This window comes from Felis catus, chromosome C2 (assembly GCF_018350175.1).
Source record: "Felis catus isolate Fca126 chromosome C2, F.catus_Fca126_mat1.0, whole genome shotgun sequence".
Lineage (NCBI taxonomy): Eukaryota > Metazoa > Chordata > Mammalia > Carnivora > Felidae > Felis > Felis catus.
The window spans coordinates 121,488,396-121,509,202 of NC_058376.1; the positions used below are offsets into that span (position 1 = coordinate 121,488,396).

Here is a 20,807-nt window from a genome sequence, read left to right on the forward strand (position 1 = left end):
TGGCATAGAAAGTGCTCTGTTAAATGGGAGTTTTGTTATAATTTTTAATACTGTCATTCACTATATTAGGGGACTTATGAAAAAATGTATGATACGATATAACAGGATAGTTTACTAAATGAAAAATAAATTCAAATGACTAACTCAATGTGGAAGATCAATTAATAATTTGGTTATAAAAATATATAGAAGAAGGGGAAGGTCCAGGTGAAACAAGAATGGCAGAATGTTTATATTTATTGAAGCTGGGTGATGAGTACTGGAGTTCATTATATTTTGTTTACTTTGTATATGATTGAAATTTTCCAAAATAGAACTTGTTTTTTTAACTGAGAAAAGTTTAGGCAATTTTCCTGATATACATTTTTCTGGTTCACTTAATTGAAAAATAACCACAAGGAGGTATAATTTTAATATTTTCAAAGGAACTATTTAAAAAGAAGCTGACTTCAGAGGAAATAGATAACTACTTTATTTTTTTTGTATTCTCATTAGTGACCTAAGGAAAATTTGAGAAGCCTGTGTATCCATAAAACAAGTTTATGTATATGGAGCAGAGATGAAAAGAAAAGAAAAGAAAAGAAAAGAAAAGAAAAGAAAAGAAAAGAAAAGAAAAGAAAAGAAAAAAAGAAAAGAAAAAAAGAAAAGAAAAGAAAAAAGAATTGTTGGAAATTTAAAATATAATTAATTCCTTTTTAAAAATTCTTTAATATTTGTTTTTGAGAGACCGCGAGCAGGGGAGGAGCAGAGAGAGGGAGACACAGAATCCACAGCAGGCTCTAGGCTCTGAGCTGCCTTACACGGGGCTCAAACTCACAAGCCATAAGATCATGACCTGAGCTGAAGTCGGATGCTTAACCGACTGAGCTACCCAGACATCCCAAAGTCCTTTAATTAAAAAAAATCAACATAAGGGCTGAAATAAAAGGTTGGTGGAATCTCCCAAAGTGTAAAGCAAAAATACAGAGGGGAAGAAATATTTGTAAAAGTCCGAAGACTATACAGGGTCAAATCCAGGAGGGTAATAGCCAGCTAATAGTTTCAGAAGGAGACAAGAAAATGCAGGGGAAAAAATAACGAGAGCAATAATAGAAGACTATTTCTTAGAGTTAAGATAGGAGTCTTCAGAGTAAAAGGGCTTACTGAGTGTCAAGCAAAATAAATGAAAACAAACCCATACTTCACTATAAACTTGTGAGTTTATAGTACATTAAATACCAAGAGAAGATTCTAAAAGCTTCCAGAGAACAAGCAACAGGTCAATTATAACGGAATAAAGACAATCGGTACTCATAGTTTTCTCATCAAAAACACTCGGTGCCAGAAGACAGTGGAGCATGGCTTTCAGAGTTCTGAGGATCTGAATATCATAACCAGCTAAGCTATCATTCAGCTGTAAGGATAAAATGAAGACATGAAGAACTCAGAAAGCTCACCTTTCAAAAATTCTTTCTGAAAAAAATCAATTAAGGATCAATCAGTACAAAGAGAAAGGAATTCACAAATAAGAAAAACTTGAGTCCCAAGAAACACTAATCCCTAACCCAATGAAAGGAAGGCCTAGAAGGATAGCTGTACAGCAGGCTAACAGAGCAACTGATACTGAACTGGAGAAGAATGTCTGTCCTCAGGCAGAAAGTGGATTCCGTGCTACAAAGACTGGGATTAAGATCCTAGACAAATTTAGTCATATGGTGAAGGCATGTGCTTCCTTTGTTAAGAGGAAAAATGGAAAGCAATTAAAACTAGCAGAAATATGAACAAATATAAAGCAAACTAAAATGTGCTATTATTTGGTCCTTCTCATGGAGTATTTGAAAATCTAATTATATAATCCTGATGTTTGAAGAATCCCTCCTAGTGTCACAGGCTAGTGATATAGATTTGCCTTTTCTATTCTAACTAATGCCTTTTGTTCTACAGCGAATGCTATTTACATAAGCAAAATAGTATAATTACAGTTTATTGACTTTCAATAATTAGTGTCAATTGAATGGCCATTCACAGAACAAGATGTAAATGTTATAAATTCTAACAATATGAAAGTAATGGTGGAGTTGACAGAAGTCAAGAGTTCTATGGAGGGGGCAGTGCCTGGGTGGTTCAGTCAGTTAAATGTCCAACTCTTGGTTTCTGTTCAGGTCATGATCTTAGAGTTCTGTGCTGACATCACAGAGCCTGCCTTGGATTCTCTCTCTCTCTCTCTCTCTCTCTCTCTGCCCCTCCTCCATGCTTGCTCGCTCTCTCTCAAAATAAATAAACTTTAGAAAAATTGTAAAAAGAAATTTCTATGGAGAGAGAGTTGAAGGAAGAAAGTTGAAGGGAAATGTAGATGTGTTCTTTCTCTTATATAATAAATAATAAGGTAAGAGATGTTAAGAGTTGCTTTCTGCCCGTGGATGCTAACAAGTATTATTAAAGTCTCCCCTGCCACTACCAACATGTCTAAGTCAGAATCTCTCAAAGAGCCTGAACAGCTGTGGTAGATCTTCATGGGAGGTTTGAGCTTTGAAACAACCAATGAGAGTCTGAGGAGCCATTTTGAGCAATGGGCAACACTCACAGACTGTGTGGTAATGAGAGATCCAAACACCAAGCACTCCAGAGGCTTTGGGTTTGTCACGTATGCCACTGTGGAAGAGGTGGATGCAGCCATGAGTGCAAGGCCACACAAGGTGGATGGAAGAGTTGTGGTACCACAGAGGGCTGTCTCAAGAGGAGATTCTCAAAGACCTGGTGCCCACTTAGCTGTGAAAAAGGTTTTTGTTGGTGGCATTAGACACTAAAGAACATCATCTAAGAGATTATTTTGAACATTATGGGAAAATGGAAGTAATTGAAATCATGACTGACTGAGGCAGTGGCAGGAAGAGAGGCTTTACTTTTGTGACATTTGATGACCATGACTCTGTGCACAAGATTGTCATTCAAAAATACCATACTGGGGGCTCTTGGGTGGCTCAGTCAGTTGAGCGTTTGACTCTGATTTTGGCTCAGGTCATGATGATCTCATTGTTTGTGAGAGCCTTCTTGGGATTCTCTCTCTCTCTCTCTCTCTCTCTGCCCCTTCTCTGCATGTACTCTCTCTCAAAATAAACAAATTAAAAAAAATACCATGCTGTGAATGACCACAACTGTGAAGTAAGGAAAGCCCTACCTAAGCAAGAGACAGCTAGTGCTTCATCCAGCTAAAGATGTCGAAGTGATTCTGGAAACTTTGGTGGTGGTCATGGAAGTGGTTTTAGTGGGAACTACAACTTTGTTCGTGGAGGAAACTTCACTGATGAGGTGGCTTTGGTGGAAGTCAAGGTGGTGGTGGATATAGTGGTGATGGGGACAGCTATAACAGATTTGGTAATGGTTGAAGCAATTTTGGAGATGACAGAAGCTATAATGACTTTGGCAATTACACCAATCAATCTTCACATTTTGGACCTATGAAAGGAGAAAATTTTGGAGGCAGAAGCTCTGGCCCCTGTGGTGGTGGAGGCCAATATTTTGCCAAACCATGAAACCAAGGTGGCTATGGTGGTTCCAGCAGCAGCAGCAGCAGCAGCAGCAGCAGCAGCAGCTATGGCAGTGGCAGAAGGTTTTAATTACTGCCAGGAAACATTTCTACTTAATTTAGCAGGAGAGAAAAGCCAGAAAATTGACAAGGAAAGCTACAGGCTACAACAGCCAAGTGGTGGCAGGGCCTTGCTGCAACAAAGAAGACATGTTTTAGGCACTACTCATGTGTATGGGCAAAAAACTCAACGACTGTATTTGTGACTAATTGTATAATAGGTTATTTTAGTTTCTATTCTACGGAAAGTGTAAAGCTTTCCAACAAACCTTTAATGTCGCTTTTCCAACAAAGTTTTAATGTAGATTTTCTTTCTTTCCTCTCTTTCTTTCTTTCCTTCTTTCTTCCTTTCTCTTTTGGAACACTTGCTGTTGATTGCTAAATGTAATAGTCTGGTCATGACACTGAATAAATGTGTCTTTTTAAAAAAGAGAGATTGAGAGAAAGAGAGATGTTAAGAGTTTAAAGATGGTAGAGCTGGAAGTGAAAATATAAATATATTCTTTAAAGTTGTAAATATATAACCAATAGAAAAAATAAATACTAAATTAAAAAAAATTTTTAGTGTTTATTTTTTTTGAGAGACAGGCAGAGCATGAGCAGGGGAGGGCCAGAGAGAGAGGGAGACACAGAATCCAAAGCAGGCTCCAGGCTCCGAGCTGTCAGCACAGAGCCAGCACTGGGCTCAAACTCATGAACCATGAGATCCTGACCTGAGCTGAAGTTGGACGCTTAACCGACTGAGCCATCCAGGTGCCCCAATAGTAAATTTTTCAAAAATTAGAAGTAAAAAAGTAAATGCTGTGTATTTTTAATACTAAAATAATGCTGCAACTAACAAAATATGAGATGGAGGATGAAGTAGGATATAATACATAAATAGTTCATTTATCATCTTCCTCTCCAGGGAGTTAACAGTGTTTAAAACTGACCAAAAAGAATAGGTATATAAGCATGTAATTTAGAGCTAAGGAGACAGTGGCTCTCTTAACCATTTGGGCTGCTATAACAAGATACCATAGACTGGGTGGTTTATAAACAACAGAAATTTATTTCTCATAGTCCTGGATGTTGGAAGTCCAAGATCAGAGCGCCAGCATTGAGTGAAAGTTCTCTTCCGGGTTGTAAACTTCTAGTTGTATCCTCACATGGTCAAACAGGGAGGGAGCTGGGGCCTCTTTTATGAGGGCACTAACCCCATTCATGTGGGCTCCTCATGATCTAATCACCTCCCAAAGGCCCCCACCTCCTAATACCATCACCTTAGGGGTTAGGATTGGAACATATGGATTTTGGGAGGCATAAACATTCAGACCATAGCAGTGACCATATAAAATAAAGCTAGACAGGATTTAAAGTCATTTCCTAGGGAGTTCGATGAATATCATGTTTTTCTAGAGGGATGGAGGACAGGATATGTGTACTTTTCATTTTTAATCCTTTTGTACTATTTAATTGTTTTTAAACCAATGTATGTGTTGTACTGCTTTGATAGTTGAAATTAAGGGGTTGGGTAAAAGCACTTTAGTATAAAAGTTTGCAGATAGGGATTGTGAGTCCCCTTAAAAACTCTGAGACTCACAATCCCTACCTGCAAACTTTTTTTTCCCTCTTTAAAGGAAGATACAAGTTCTTCAGTGACAGGGTAAGAACTAACATTTTAAAAAGTGTGGAAATGAAGCCAAAACCAAAATTATAGGCTGTTATACACCATTTAGTTTCTGTATTGATTTTCCTACTTAATTTAACTAAGAAAAAAATTTTTTAACCCACAGGACTCTGTCAAAAACACAAAACTTTCAATCATAGGTAGAAAGTGCCAGGAAAGAAAAGAAAAGAAAAAAAAGAGCTAAGCCATCAGTCTCCAGTGAGTGTTGGTTGTCTCACATGTCTGTTGCAAAGCAGCATGCTAATTTAACACAAATTTGAAACTAAAAGAGTGTCATATGAAGGCATCTAATGAATAGTCAGGCTCCTTGCACATGTGTTATGTTGAATTAATACACGCACTGCAACTTTTCAATTTACTTCTTTCATGAAGAGTGCTAACTAAAGAGGGGCCAGAAACAATTTCCTTGTATAAAGGCAAAACAGATTTACGAATAATGTCTCCGGGCGCCTGAATGGCTCAGTTGATTAAGCGCCGACACTTGATTTCAGCTCAGGTCATGATCTCACAGTTTCTGAGATTGAGGCCGGCGTTGGGCTCATCACTGAAAGAATGGAGCCTGCTTGAGATTCTCTCCCTCTCTCTGGCCTCGCCCCCCCCCTCCCCCACACACACTGACCCTGCCCTGCTCATGCATGCATACTCTCTCTCTCTCTCAAAAATAAATAAATTATAAGAATAATGTCTCATATTTAATAATTGTTTTATAGCATAACTTGATAGCATCTAAATCTCACAAGTTAGCTCTAGGACTTTTGTTGTTATTGTTTATAAAACTCAAATAAATGCTCCTGCCAAATTTGAGGTACTTGATTCCTTAAGAGTCCTTCATGAAGAATCCTTCATTCTGTATGTGACAGTTTATTTCTGATTGTTACCATGAAATACTAAAAGCTACAGAGGATGTGTAGTTTCAGATTCTAGTTCTTGACATTACAGTAGGATAAGCATATTGCTCATAGACTGCTATGTCTCTAAGGGAGAGACCCTTGAGATCAGCTGGTCTAAGCCCCACTATTCGTAGATGAAGAAACTGATGCTCAGAGACTGAGAAATTTAGTCTCCACAGAAAGTTAATGAGATAGGGGCACGTGGGTGACTCAGTCGTTTGAGCATCTGACTGTTGGTTTCAGCTTAAGTCATGATCTCACGGTTCATGGGTTTGAGCCCCGCATCTGGCTCTGCATTGTCAGTGCTTGGGATTATCTTTTTCTCCCTCACTCTCTACCCCTCCCCTGCTTGTGCAATCTCTGTCTCTCTCAAAATAAATCCATAAAACTTAAACAAAAATTAATGAGACATATAAAGTGACCAAAGAGTGTTCAGCTCCTGGTGAGAATTTGTTATACTGTTGTTTCCTTAACTCACCATCAAAAATATCAGTGTTTAAAAGCCAAGAAACTAGTTTAAAAGGGGCTTTTGAAAATCTGGAAAATTATGATTCTCCAGAAATTCTATAAATAAAAAAAATGTTGCCCCTTAGAGGTCAGGAATAATGATGGTAAACAAAATTCTTTCCATATCCTGAAGTCTAGGGCATCTTTCTATGAATAAGGAAATGTGGTCTGAAAGAATAGAAGGTTCTATCTATCCATATTCCATCTTTATTTGAACAAAGATATCTCACAAATCATGATCAAGACTCATTTCCCTCTATTCGAATAAGCTGTGGGCTTCTGGTGCATTTGCCAGACAACTCCTAGGGCAAAGTGGGACCAATTCAAAACTTGGATCCAATTTTCTAGTTTCAGGCAGGATTGTGTTATCTGATAGTATTAATAAATAGCTGGCTTATTATTTACAATCTCTTTTCCTTTCAGTGTGATGTTTTGTTCTTAGTGGAAAATAATTGTGTCAGAGAAGTGACTATGTTCTTTTAAGCAGGAACTATCTGTCACAATCTGACTAAGAGGAACATGAGGGAAAATTTAAATGTCACTTTAGGCAATATCTCAACATTATTTCCTAAGAGACTTGATAATGTCTCCAGGGGCGTGGGAATCCAATTTCCTTGATTCTAATTATTGTTTTGCAACCTACTCACTCTATGACCATAACTTAATTACTTTTACACAAATTCATTATTTCTAATTCATTGTGTACAAGTATATAATTCTGCCTTACTGGCAATATTAGGAGGAAAGTGGTCTTTGGGTTAAGTGATGGTTTGGGAGTTAGGAAATCCCCATAAATGCATATTGTGTTTCAACTTCCTGCAAAGCACATAAGTTTATGTTGGGTAATGATCTTTCCATATCAAGAAACAGAAAGCAAACTCAGATGGATTTAAATAGTAAGGAGAATTTACAGGTGAACATAGCTTAAAATCCAGAGGTTTCCCCGGCTTCAGGAAAGGTTTGACTCAGGGCCCAAATGGATTAAATAAATCCTAGATTCTTGCTTTCATTATTGAGGGTCAGTTTCCAGAAGCTTCTGGACCTACATACTTCCAAGTTCATATCCAGCAGAAAAGAGTCTTAGCAATCTAAATAAAAACTCCCAAATGTAGTCTCATTGGCTCCTCACTTCCCTGACTTATGATTATATTTGTCCTAAACCAACTGTGAAGGCCAGGGAGATGGGACATGCTGATAGGATTAGCCCAGAAGGGTCCACCTGGGGTGGGGTCAATCCCTCTCAAACACATGATTAAGAAATTTCCAAATAGTGGGAGCTTGGGTGGCTCAGTCTGCTGAATGTCCGACTTGGTTTTGGCTCATGTCATGATCTCATGGTTCCTGGGATCGAGCTCTATGTCAGGCTCTGTGTGATAACAAAGGGAGCCTGCTTGGGATTCTTTCTCTCTCCTGCTCTCTCTGCCCCTCTCACACTCATGCTGCATGCACTCTGTCAAAGTTAAAAAAAAAAGTTTTTAATCAAAAAAAGAAATTTCCAAATAGTGTTAGGGAGAAGGAAAGGGAGATAAATCCTACAATCCTCTTTTTTCTTTTTTTTTTTAAGTAGGCTCCATGCCCCGTGTGGAGCTCAATGTTGGGTGTGAACTCATGCTCCTGAGATCAAGACCTGCGCTGAGATCAAGAGTCCAACACTTAACCAACTGAGCCACTTAGGCACCCCAGTCCTACAGCCCTCTATTTAAATGCCTTCAGACACTAGCATCTCAACCTAGAGTCATTTGTGCGTTCATTGATTCATTCAACTAACATTTTTTCAGGGCTCACTATATGTGAGGTCTTTTTTTGTTTTTTAAAGTTTATTTATTTTTGACAGAGCGAGGAGGGGAAAGGCAGAGAGAGAGGGAGACAGAAGATCTGAAGTGGGCTCTGTGCTGACAGCATAGAGCCCAACATGGGGCTTGAACTCATGAATGGCAAAATCCTGACCTGAGCTGAAGTTGGATGCTTAACCGACTGAGCCACCCAGGCACCCCTATATGTGAGGTCTTGACTCCATTTTTTTCACTCCATTTCCAGGTTCCCCTTTAAAAGCAAGAGGAAAGTCTAAGAATTGGACCTCAGATTGGGGGAAGAATTATGAGAGAGATTAAGAAAACTGGTTTCCCAAAACCTCCATATTTTAGGACGCATTCCTTACATTTTCAGGTTTCTGGGAAAGGAAGAGAAAACAGCATCCCACTATCCACACACCCTACCCAGGCATATCTTCCAGCTGTATCATTTACAATTTGGAGGTTGACTCCTTAAAGCCCATTCACAGGCCCAGGGTTAAGAACCCTTAGGCTAATATTATCATGAAGATATATAGGTGATCCAGTTTTGGATATAAGATTTACAATGATATTATGTTTTGACAGTGACATTTGAAACAGATTCTTGCTTTTCTGAATGGCCAAAGAAAGACAAGCACATTCTATTTCTCGGGCGAGATCAACTTTTACCTAAGGTGAACTTACTTAAGGTTTACCTAAGTTGAGGGGAGAGGTAGTTACAGTATATAGTGTTTGGACTTGGGTTCCCAAATGCCACCCAAGTCCCGGGTGGAGTTAGATCTGAAAACTTACTCTCTTGAGCACATGGGTTATACAAAATAGGAAGGGACAAGGCATGTTCATATATTTCAATGTTCCCACTGACTGAGCAGGAAGCAACAAGAGAGAACAGATGATTAAGGCCCCTCTCCAGGGTCACTTTGAGAAAGAAGCCTTTGGGAAAACACATGCAGAAAATGAGAGACAAATACAACTGAAATGTTTTTAACCATTCTTTGTGCCCTGTTTACAAAACATTCTGAAATAACCAAATGAAGTTGTTACACATCTCGGGCATCATGAAAAGGGGTGGGGGGCTCTGGTGATTGTACCATATATTAAGCACAGCTGCTGCTTTTAAAAAATTGATCTCACTAGATCTATGGGCCTTGAGGATTCTTTCTATTTCCTTTTCTGGGAGTAAATGTTTTGGTGTTCAACGGGGATGCTCTGATCTTCCTACTGTAAACTTGTTCAGCGCCCTTGCTTGGGAGCAGGCACACCTAACATACACTTGGAAGGTGAGAGAGGAAATGCAAAAGAGAAGAAAATGGAAAAGTAGAGAAAGACAACAGCAGGCCTTTGACCCAACTTGCAAAATAGTAGGAAAAAAGATGTAACTTGATTTTTACCAAGATTTGACTCCGTATCTTCAGCAAATATTTTAGTGGAAATCCTTTAGGTATTGTTGAGGAGGAAAAATGGCAGCGCAAGAGAAAAGTGGGATCTTTAAGATAAACGCACATTGGCCAGGAGGAAACTCAAATCCAAGCTTTAGTCTCCATCCTGCTTCCCTGCTCTTCTTCTGTAGGACATTCCCAAGAGCATGGCTTCTGAGCTGACATTTGTACTTGCTACCTGTGGCCTTTAGGGATGGATTCTCTCAAACAGGCTAATACCAGCAGACACTAAACTCCCTTTTGGGTCCTGCCGATTTACAAATAGAGCTGATCCTCAAACAGTTATTTTGGAAGTTGGGGCGAGGTGTTTACTTGTGAGCTTCGTAAGAAGGGCTCAATTTCGGTGATGTCTTTCAAGCACTTTGGACTTCCGGGATGGGAGCCAGCCTTCTAAAATGAATGTGTTTGGGGGCACCTGGGTGGCTCAGTGGGTTAAGCATCTGACTTCGGCTCAGGTCATGATCCTCGCGGTTCGTGAGTTCGAGCCCCGTATCCGACTCTGTGCTGACAGCTAGAAGCCTGGAGCCTGCTTCAGATTCTGTGTGTGTCTCTCTCTCTTTCTCTCTCTGCCCCTCCCCTGGTTGTGAATTGTCTCTCTCTGTCTCTCAAAAATAAATAAATGTCAAAATAAAATGAATGTATTTGGATTACTGGAGTTAACTTGGGGGTTGGAAGGGGGTTTACACACATTAAACATAAGATGTGATGTCTTCATAATTTTTTCCAGATTCAGCTCCTTTTAGACCCAGGAGATAAATGGGTCTTCTCCCTATAGCAGTAGTTTGTCACCCTTTCCTGATTGCAATTGAGATTCTGAAGAAGTAGTTCACCTGTCTGGTGTAATGAACTTGACTTGGAGGTTTTGCCTTGCTCCTATCTCCACCTCCCACCTCCAGGATCAGCCTTGCCTTCAACCCTAGGAACAATGCTTGTGGGCATGAGGTCTTTAGAGCCCTGGTGGTAAACTCACTGGCTCAGGATACAGTTGGTTTTGCTCTTTCCTGCCACTGCTTCGACCTTTGTTTCCAGGTTTCTAGTAACGAGGTATTTGCCTACCTTCTTGTTCATGGCTGACTCTTGTTCTGTTCCTGAGTCCTCAGTAATTGCATTTCCCTCCCAGTCCCTCAGTGAGATTACTGCCCTCTGTTTCCTCCAATAACTGGATTTGTCTGACCTTGAGTCCTAAACTATGCTTGCTTGCGTCCTCTGCGTACGTTTCACCCTCCTTGGCATGCAATCACTTACCTAACGCAGGTAGGAGAGTGTTAGCATTTTCATTTGGGGTATATATATCACTTAGCTTTAATTTTTTTTTATTTTTAATAAACAGAAAACTTCACACCTGAGCCATTACACTTATAGAATGCCCTGAATCTCACTGAAAACAACTCATTAACTTATTTACATTGAATTGTGTCAGCTGACAAGAATATAAACAAGACGGGCCACATAAACTTGGCAATACCTAACACCTCATAATATAATCAGAAAGAACCTTAAAGATCAATAAAGATATGGACAAACATTTCAATAAAATATGAACCTACTGTAATAGCCATTTGGTCAAGAATCCCATTTTCATTGTTTATAAGAGACAAGAAGTTTAAGAACTAATAATCATTGAAGTCATAACAATTGCCATAATCATCTTGCTATTTAAAACAGGAGGCAAAAAAACGGATGTGAAAATGATATATTCTGTTTCATCTCTAAGTTTATCTTGGCAGAAAAAAAAATGTGTTTCAATTTCAGAGATAATAATTCGTTTGGATCTTCTTAAAGGGCTTTCTGTCTCTATGTTACCATTGAAAGGGTTCAAGAGACCAATGATAGCACAGGATTTAAAAGAAAAAATTCCCTTTAGAAATGGTGTATGAAAATATTTCGTTGCAGTATGAGCATTATATAGGACAAATACATGCAAAATGAGCTGTAAAGCTCTTGCATTTTTTTCTGGGCTCTGAAACCATTGGTATCACTTGGGGTACTTATGCTGTAGAAGTTTGATAGGGCTCACATATTTTAATTAGGGTATTTTCAGCTGCCTGTAACAGAAACCATTGTTTTAAAAGTGGCTCATAAAACAAACATACATGTTTCTCACGTGGGGGTTCCAGAGTTGGTTCAATGCTCAACAACATCATGGAGAATCCAAGGCTTCCCATCTCATTCTCAGTGGGTCAGCCATGTGTTCCCTCAGGGTGACAAGACAGCTGCAGCAGATCCACAGGGACATGTCCCCAGGCCAGGAGGAAAGAGTAGGGTCTCCTCAGAGACATCCCTTTCTTTTTGTTGGAGAAGAAAACCTTTCCCCAAAGCACATACCCCCCTCTCCCTCTTGTTCCATCTCATTGACCAGAACTTAGTCATATGGAATCTTTAAAAAGTGATCATCTGCCATTGGTAAGCTTTGTACTTTTACTAAGCCATGAGATATTTCATATTCTATGGAGTTTATCTGCCCCTTAAACTCTTAGTAGTACTTAGCCTTATGGGCTGTGTGGACTTTTGTTGTTGTTGTTTGTTTTTGGGAGAGAGAGAAAGAGAAAGACCACCTATGTGAGCAGGGGAGGGAATGAGAGAATCTCAAGCAGGTTCTGTGGTATCATCCTGGAGCATGACAAGGGGCTCGATCCCACAAACCGTGAGATCATGACCTGAGCAAAAACCAAGAGTTGGACACTTAACTAACTGAGCCACCCAGGCACCCCTTGGTAAGTAAGTTCATTTCTTGAGTTAATTTTGGTAATTTACATTTTTCTGGAAAGTCACTCTTCAGGGTCTAGATTTTTAAAGTCATTGGAATAAAGTTGCACATAGCATGTAAAAATTTTTTTAATCTCAATAAAAAAATTTTTTTAATCTCTGCATCCTGTTTTCATTTCTCATTTTATTGTGTCTTTTTTTTTTTTTTTCTTACTTACTGGATAATACTTGCCAAAGGCTTTCTTTGTTTTGATCTTGTCAAAACATAGAATTTAAGTCTATTGTTTTTGGTTTTCTATTTCATATTATCTATCTTATCTTTATTAATTCCTTCCCTCTCTATTCTTTGGTTTATATGTTATTTCTTTTCTAGTTTCTACAGTTGAAAGCTAAGTTCATTTGTTTTCAGTCTCTCTTGCTTTCTAACATCTGGATTTAACATTACAATTTGCTCCCTGAGAAACAATTTTGTTATGACTTAGAGTTTAAGATGCTTTGTTCTCATTGTCATTGATTTGTTAATAATCCTGCTTAATAATTCTTCTTATTAATTATTAATAATTTTGTTGCCCCACCCTTAAGGAGAATTATACCTTACCCCATTCTAGACTCAGCCATGTGACTTGTGTTAGCCAATAAATATGAGTGGAAGTGAAACCCACATTTTGAGTCATGGTCTGGTTCTATCATCTTTCTTTTCCTTCTGGAGCAGTGTGCTAAGATAGACCAGCTCTTTCAGCCTGCATGACAGACTAAAGATGACATAAAGAGTGGCAGCTGACCTGAGACAACCAAGTAGTGTTAGTGAGAAATAAATCTTTGTTGTTCCAAACTCTTGATACAGGCTTAAATACTTCACTGTGTATTTCTAAAGAATAAGAACATCTTCCTGTATAGACAAAAATTACATTTTCCTATCTAACAAAATTAATGTTGATTTTTTTTTGAGTAGGCTTCATGTCCAGTGTGGAGTCCAACACAGGGCCCAAACCATGACCCTGAGAACAAGACCTGAGCTGATATCAAAAGTCAGACATTTAACTGACCGAGCCACCCAGGGACCCCCTTAATATTATCTGATACTTAACACACATTCAAACTTTCTCATTTGGCCCCAAAATGTCCTTTCTAGCTGGTTTGTACAAATCACAAACCAATCTAGAACTACATGTTCTATTTAATTGTCATATTTTTAAAGTACCTTTTAACTTAGAACAGTCCCTTTTCTTATGACATTGATTTGTTGAAGAGCCCAGGCCAGTTGTCCTAAAGAATGTGCCACATTTTAGCTTTGCTTCCCCATATTACTATTCAGCTTGTTCCTATATGCCTATAATTCATGTAAATAAGTTATATATAAACATTCAGTTAGATTCAAGGTAAACACTTTTGGCTAGAATGCAATAGAAGTGGTGCTGTATACTTCATATCACATCACATCAGAAAGATGCATAATAGTTGCTTGTCTCACTATTAGTGATGGTAATGGGATAAATGACCACTAGACTAAATGACCACTAGCCTATCCCTCCATTATATGGTTATATTTTTATCTCTTATGGCCATAAAGTAACCCAAATGCTATCGCTTTCATACCATATGAATAACCAATACCCCATTCATAGAGGTTTTAGCATCAATTGGTAGTCTTTGCTTGAATCAATAATTTCATTAGGAACTATAAAATGATTCTTCCGTAAAGTGACCTTTCCCTTCTCAATTGGAGCCACTTGGTTTCTGCAATATAGTTGCTACCTGACAGGCAAGTTAAATGCTTAATCATTTCTCTTTAGTTTTCCACTTTCAAAGTAAAGAAGTGGTTCAAATGGTGACAAAGGAGTTTTTTCCTGGATTTCCCTCATCCTTATGGACATCTGGAATTTCTAAGATTTCATGTATTTCAATCAACTAGTATATTTCTCTTTTCTACGTTCAAATTTTTTCTAATGCAATACCTTATGAAATATTTGACTCCAGTAGAATCCTTCATGTAGGGAAACAGAAACAAAGAAATTCAAGTCATTGGACTCAGGGAGTCGTTAGAAACGTAGCTCTCAGCCAGGAATGATTTTGCTCCCTAGGGGACATCTTGGCAATATCTGGAGACATTTTTAGCTGTCATAATTCCTTTAATGTTGCATTTAGTTTTGTAATAATTTTAAAGATTTAAAATAACACCACACTCGACATTTAAGAAAGTGACATTACAGCTGCAACACACTACTTATTGACCTTTCAAAGGGAAAAATATCATGACTTATTTTTGAAATCAGTGGACTAAATATTTCTGAAAGACTCATCCTTTGAACATAACTAAAAAAGATGGGTGATATATAAAAATGATCTTCCAAAAATCATCAAATAGCTGAATGATAAGGAATTAAAAGGCCAAGAAACTGAAAGGATGTGCATCCGAGATTTTACCATAGCCATTAGGAACATCAGTAAATGAATACATAGATAGAAGGGGATAACACAGACAGATGGATAGCCAGGACAGCAGCCACAGGTCTCCATTCTCCTGAGAGGGGTACACGGTGCACTGTGAACAAGAGAGACCTGATTTGTCCCTTCATATAACCACCCAAAGGATGGAAGGCCACAGGCCCCATTAGCACCATTAGGTCTCAGAAAGAATCACCATTGTTTATAGGATATAACAAAATGGCCAAACTGTTTTCACCAGTGCTTGCTCCTGAGCCAGGTGTAATAGATTAATCCCTGGAATGCAAACAGCAAACACCAGAAGGAAAATCAGTCAATCCATCCATCCATCCATCCATCCATCACATCCCCTTGAAACAGACACATTGTATTGGTGACATAAAGAACTGGTTACCTCCTTTTGGTGATTTACAATCCGTTTGGGAATACTCATTCAGTTAACAAATACTTATTGATAAGATAAGATGATGGTTAGCTATCAAACCATTATTACTACTGAGATTCAGAAGAAGGAGGAATCCCTCCTAGTTGTAGAGGTCAGGGGAGTCTCATCTAGAGAGATGAGGTTGGAATGAGGGCCTGAAGGCTGGGAAGTAATATAACTGTAAGAAGCTGTCGATTGGGAGGGCCGGGAGCACCGGCTAGAGAGGGCAAACAGTTTTACACAGGATTCCAGGGAAATAAACTTTGAATGGTAGGTTAGGTTATATAGGCCCTTAATTCCTGGCTAAAAATTTAGAGGGGGATTTGTAAGTGATGGGGATCAACTGTGAGGTTTACAGCACTTGGCGGAGGAACTGACGGCCAGGTTTTTTAATTTAAGTGATCGATGATCAGGCTCAGAAATGCCCTCTACCCCACCCACTTCCTAAGTTACTAATAGCTAATATAGAGGAACCATGAAGAAAATACTAAGAAAATCAGGCGCAGGCAGAGCGACATGGGCAGTTTTCTTCCATTTGTGTTAGACACGTGTTGCCCAAGATTTCCCACGCTGGGAATACCTCGGGAGGGCCCAGGAACCACTGGTGGCCATGGCTACCACCTCGTAGAGAAAGTGGGTGCCCTGTACCCTATGACTCATGGGTCACAGTGATTCTGTGATAAAATCAGCTAGATGAGGAAGCAGTACTTAATTTCATTTTGGCTCGGTTTAGTTTTTAATCACGACAGAGGGTGGGCATTGTGTGAGAGCCCAGGGCTTCACATCAGAGGGTCAGTTTGACCTAACCTCTGCTCTCTTCTTATCATCGTGTGAACTTGGAAAAGACAAAACTGCTCCAAGATTCATCTCCCTCATTTGTAAAACAAGGACCGGAATACTTTCCTTACAGGATTTGATGAGAACTTACGTGTAGGTGGTATGAAACACCAGGTGAATGAAACTTTTGAAAAAGTAACGTTTCACATCCTGGCAATGCCTCAAACTTTTGGATTCAGTTTTGATTTTAAAAATTGGGACTTACTACAGAGGTGAAGGTGGACAGGGTAGGCCCCACAGACCCACCCAGCATTGGGCAGAGTGCCCTTCATATCAGACTTGGTGGAAACTCACAAAACCATCACAAAGGGTCAGATTTGCTCTCTCCTTGACCAAGTAACTGATCAGAAAAAATTTTTTATGTTTATTTTATTTTTGAGAGAGAGAGAGCACATGCACAGGAGGGGCAGAGAGAATGGGGTACAGAGGATCCAAAGCAGGCTCAGTGCTAACAGCGGCAAGCCCGATGTGGGGCTCAAACTCACATACCGAGAGATCATGACCTGAATAGAAGTCCGGCGCTTAACTGAGTCACCCATGTACCCCGATAAGAAATTAAAAAAAAAAATTAGGCACACAAGTGTGCCTGGGTGGCTCAGTCAGTTAAGCATCCGACTCTTGATCAGCTCAGGTCTTGATCTCAGGGTCATGAGTTCAAGACCCCTGTTGGGCTCCATGCTGGGCATGAAGCCTACTTAAAAATAAAAGTAACTTGTTGGAATGAGCACTGGGTGTTGTACGGAAGCGATGAATCACGGTACTCTACCGCCAAAACCAAGAGCACATATAACGCTATGTTAGCCAATTTGACAGTAAATTATATTTTAAAAAAAATAATAAAAAATAAATATAAATAAATAAATAAATATAAATAAAAATTACACACGGATGAAGCTTTCTAACTGAGAGGCTGGGCTTCACTGTTCTCATCTAGCCAGGGGGAACAGAAGGATCACTTACCTCTTTTCCTAGCCTGCGCCTTTGACCGGTACCTGTCTCTCAGCACCATTTCATTTCAAAGGAAGGCCTGATGAGCTCTTTAGTTTCTGATGTGAGATTTGAAGAGTGATTTGTAGGATGTCCCCTCTAGGAAAGCAAAGAGTAGTGCAGAGCACTAGCTTAATTCATATGCTCAGGATGTCCTGCTTAGATCTTATTTCGGACAACTAACAGAAGGCTTCGATTCTCTGGGCACTGCTCTGGAAATGGTGTGAGCATTGGAAGGACTGCTCAGCATCTTTCCTCCTTTGGCCATTTATATACAAATCCATATTAGGCAGTAAGAAAAAAGTCTCTGTGCAATTTCATCTACTGTGATTTGGAAAGTAGCCACACCCTCCTCTCAGGACTTCCCTCTTCACACACAAAGCTTTCTCCTTTTGAAAATGATATTTTTGTTCTATTTATAGAAGAAACGTGTGCTCCTTTCCCAAACTACACTCTGAGATGAAATCAGTTTCACCTCATATCAAAGCTGACCCTTTCTTTTGAATGGCAACATAAATTTGCATGAAACTGGTGATTTTTGCTAATGAATCATGTCCTAGAACAAGGACAGAACTAACAGATTGCTCTCATTTATCTGAGGGCAAGGCCAGATGAATGCTCACACAAAGGTAAGTAAATACACAAAGGAAGAAGATATAAACAAAGAAGAAACCAGTGTGCTTTAAGTACAACGTTAGGAACTTGTTTTATATCATTTCAACATGCTAAATACTTTACAGGTGTCTTAGTACTTAATACAACAACCCTATAAGATAAGTATTATTATCCCTGTTTGGTTTTTTTTTTTTTAACGTTTTTATTTATTTTTGGGACAGAGAGAGACAGAGCATGAACGGGGGAGGGGCAGAGAGAGAGGGAGACACAGAATCGGAAACAGGCTCCAGGCTCCGAGCCATCAGCCCAGAGCCCGCCGCGGGGCTCGAACTCACGGACCGCGAGATCGTGACCTGGCTGAAGTCGGACGCTTAACCGACTGCGCCACCCAGGCACCCCTATTATCCCTGTTTTAAGATAAGGAAACCTCAGGGGCACCTGGGTGGCTCAGTCGGTTGGGCATCCGACTTCTGCCCAGGTCATGATCTCATGGTTCGGGTTCCAGCCCCGCATCAGGCACTGTGCTGACAGTTCAGAGCCTGGAGCCTGCTTTGGATTCTGTGTCTCCCTCTCTCTCTCTGCCCCTTCCCTACTCACACTCTGTCTCTCAAAAATAAATAAACATTGAAACAATATTTTAAAAAAAGATAAGGAAACCTCAAAAAGAATGGTTAAGTGACTTAAGGTCACACACTGAACATCAGTCTCTGGTAAAGACACGGAGGGGATTTTTTTCCTCGTCCCTGCACACTATGGGACACTGCGCCCAAGGGTGGGAGAAGTATCCTCATTTCCCCTGATTGCTTCTTCCAGATGATTGTTCCTCTTCCTCCAAAGCTCTGAGCTCTGGTGCACGTGTTGTCAGACTAGATTAAATATTCCCCTTTGTCTCATCAACTGTAGTCCCTGGGGGTCTTGAAGAGTTTTGTACCCTGCCACTCTTTGCAAATTCATGGTAATATCAAAGCCCATGTGAGTAATCTTGCCAACAGACTGTCGGCACCTCAGCTGCCTCTCGTTGGTGATCTTGTCCTTCCACCCTACCTGCACCAGAGGCCAGCTCGCTGCTGTCCAAAGCTGCTTCCTCTCCTTCCTGAACAGACTGTGTTTGCCCTCTTCCTTCAGAGTTGGGTGTGGTATCATAACTGAGTTCTGCACAAAGGAATAGGGAAACCGCCCGTGTAGCTCTCTGCTTTCTCCCTCTCATTATCTGCCAGCCAGATGGAGAAGATCCAAAGGAGAATTCCGAGGGCCTAGAACAGCACTGTCCAGCAGAACTGTAATGTGGGCCACATATGTGATTTTAAACTTTCTGGTTGCTGCTTTTCTTTTCTTTTTTTTTTCTTTCTTTTTTTTTAGGAAAAAAGAAACAAACTAGTAATTCCTTTTTAATATAAAGCTAATATTGTTAATTATTAAGATAAAGTAGCATAAGATTACACTGAATAACAGGTTTTCCAAACATAAAAAGTAAGGTAAATTACATAAAGGTTATAATTTAAGGTAGAATTGAAGGTCAGATAGAATTATTCAGCTCAGTAGTTCAGACACTTAATAACCACCCCCGGATGCAGGTACCATACTACACATTGGGAAAGGCAATATCAACAAGACACAGCTCCTGTTCCCAAACAACTCATGGTCTTGTAGAAGGAAGAGGAAGCAGAGTTGATACACATGTGATGTAGAAAGAAATCTAGAGGACTTGCAGATTTCACGCCTTTTTTTTTTTTTTAATGTTTATTTTTGTGAGAAAGAGAGAGAGAGAGAGCGCGCGAGCTGGGGAAGGGCAGAGAGAGGGGGAGGGCAGACAGAGGATCCGAGGCGGGCTCTGCCCTGACACCAGCGAGATGCCCCACACTGGCCTCGAATGCATGAACCATGAGATCATGACCTAAGCCAAAGTCAGATGCTTAACTGACTGAACCACCTGGGTGCCCCTGGTAGCTGCTTTTAAAAAACTCAGTAAGAAACCTGTGAAATTAATTTTAATAATACATTGTATTTAACCCAATACATCAAAAATATTATTTCAACATGTAATAATGTAAAAAGTATTAATAAGGTGCAGTTGACCCATGAACAACATGAAGCTAAGGGTGCTGAGCCCCCGTGTAGTTGAAAATCTGAACATAACTTTTGTCTCTCCCAAAACTTAACTACTAAGAGCGTACTATTGACTGGAAGCCTTACCGGTAACATAAATAGTTGATTAACACATATTTTCCATGTTATATGTATTATCCATTCTTCCAATAAAGTAAGCTAGTGTAAGAATGTTATTAAGAAAATCTTAAGGAGGGGCGCCTGGCTAGCTCAGTCGGTTGAGTGACTGACTCTTGATTTCGGCTCAGATCATGATCTCATGGTTCATGAATTCAAGCACCATGTAGGGCTCTGTGCTGAAAGCTCAGAACCTACTTGGGATTCTCTCTTTCCTTCTCTTTCTGCTCCTCCCCTGCATACATGCATGGATATGCATTTTCTCTTTCTCTCTCTCTCTCTCAAAAATAAATAAGTAAACATTTTTTAAAAATTTTAATGCTTATTTATTTTTGAGACAGAGAGAGAGGAGCAGAGAGAGAGCAAGACAGGATCCGAAGTAGGCTCTGTGCTGACATCAGACAGCCCAATGCGGGACTTGAACTCATGAACCATGAGATCAGGGAGACCTGAGCCAAAGTCGGAGGCTTAACCAACTGAACCACTCAGACATGCCAACATTGTTTAAAAATAAAATTATGAAGAGAAACTACATTTATAATACTGTACAGTAAAAAATTCATGTATAAGTGAGCCCACACAGTTCAAACTGGTGTTGTTCAAGGGTCAACTGTATTTTATATTCTTTTTTTACACTAAGGCTCTGAAATCTAATGTGTGATTTATACTTTTAGCACATATCAATTCAGAAGCTAAGTTTTCATCAA

At 39.6% G+C, this 20,807-nt stretch overlaps 1 protein-coding gene and 1 pseudogene across 1 annotated transcript in view; one reads left to right on the top strand and one right to left on the bottom strand.

Annotated features, from left to right (window-relative positions):
* ATP1B3 (ATPase Na+/K+ transporting subunit beta 3) overlaps positions 1–17,299 on the bottom strand; it is a 66,649-nt gene extending 49,350 nt beyond the window's left edge. The window contains exon 1 of the mRNA XM_045037503.1: positions 17,236–17,299. Within this exon, the coding sequence (XP_044893438.1) occupies positions 17,236–17,284 (49 nt within the window). The 5' untranslated portion in view covers positions 17,285–17,299. The remainder of the gene's footprint in view (positions 1–17,235) is intronic.
* Positions 793–4,146, top strand: LOC111562295 (annotated as a pseudogene).
* Positions 17,300–20,807: the final 3,508 nt, after the last annotated feature.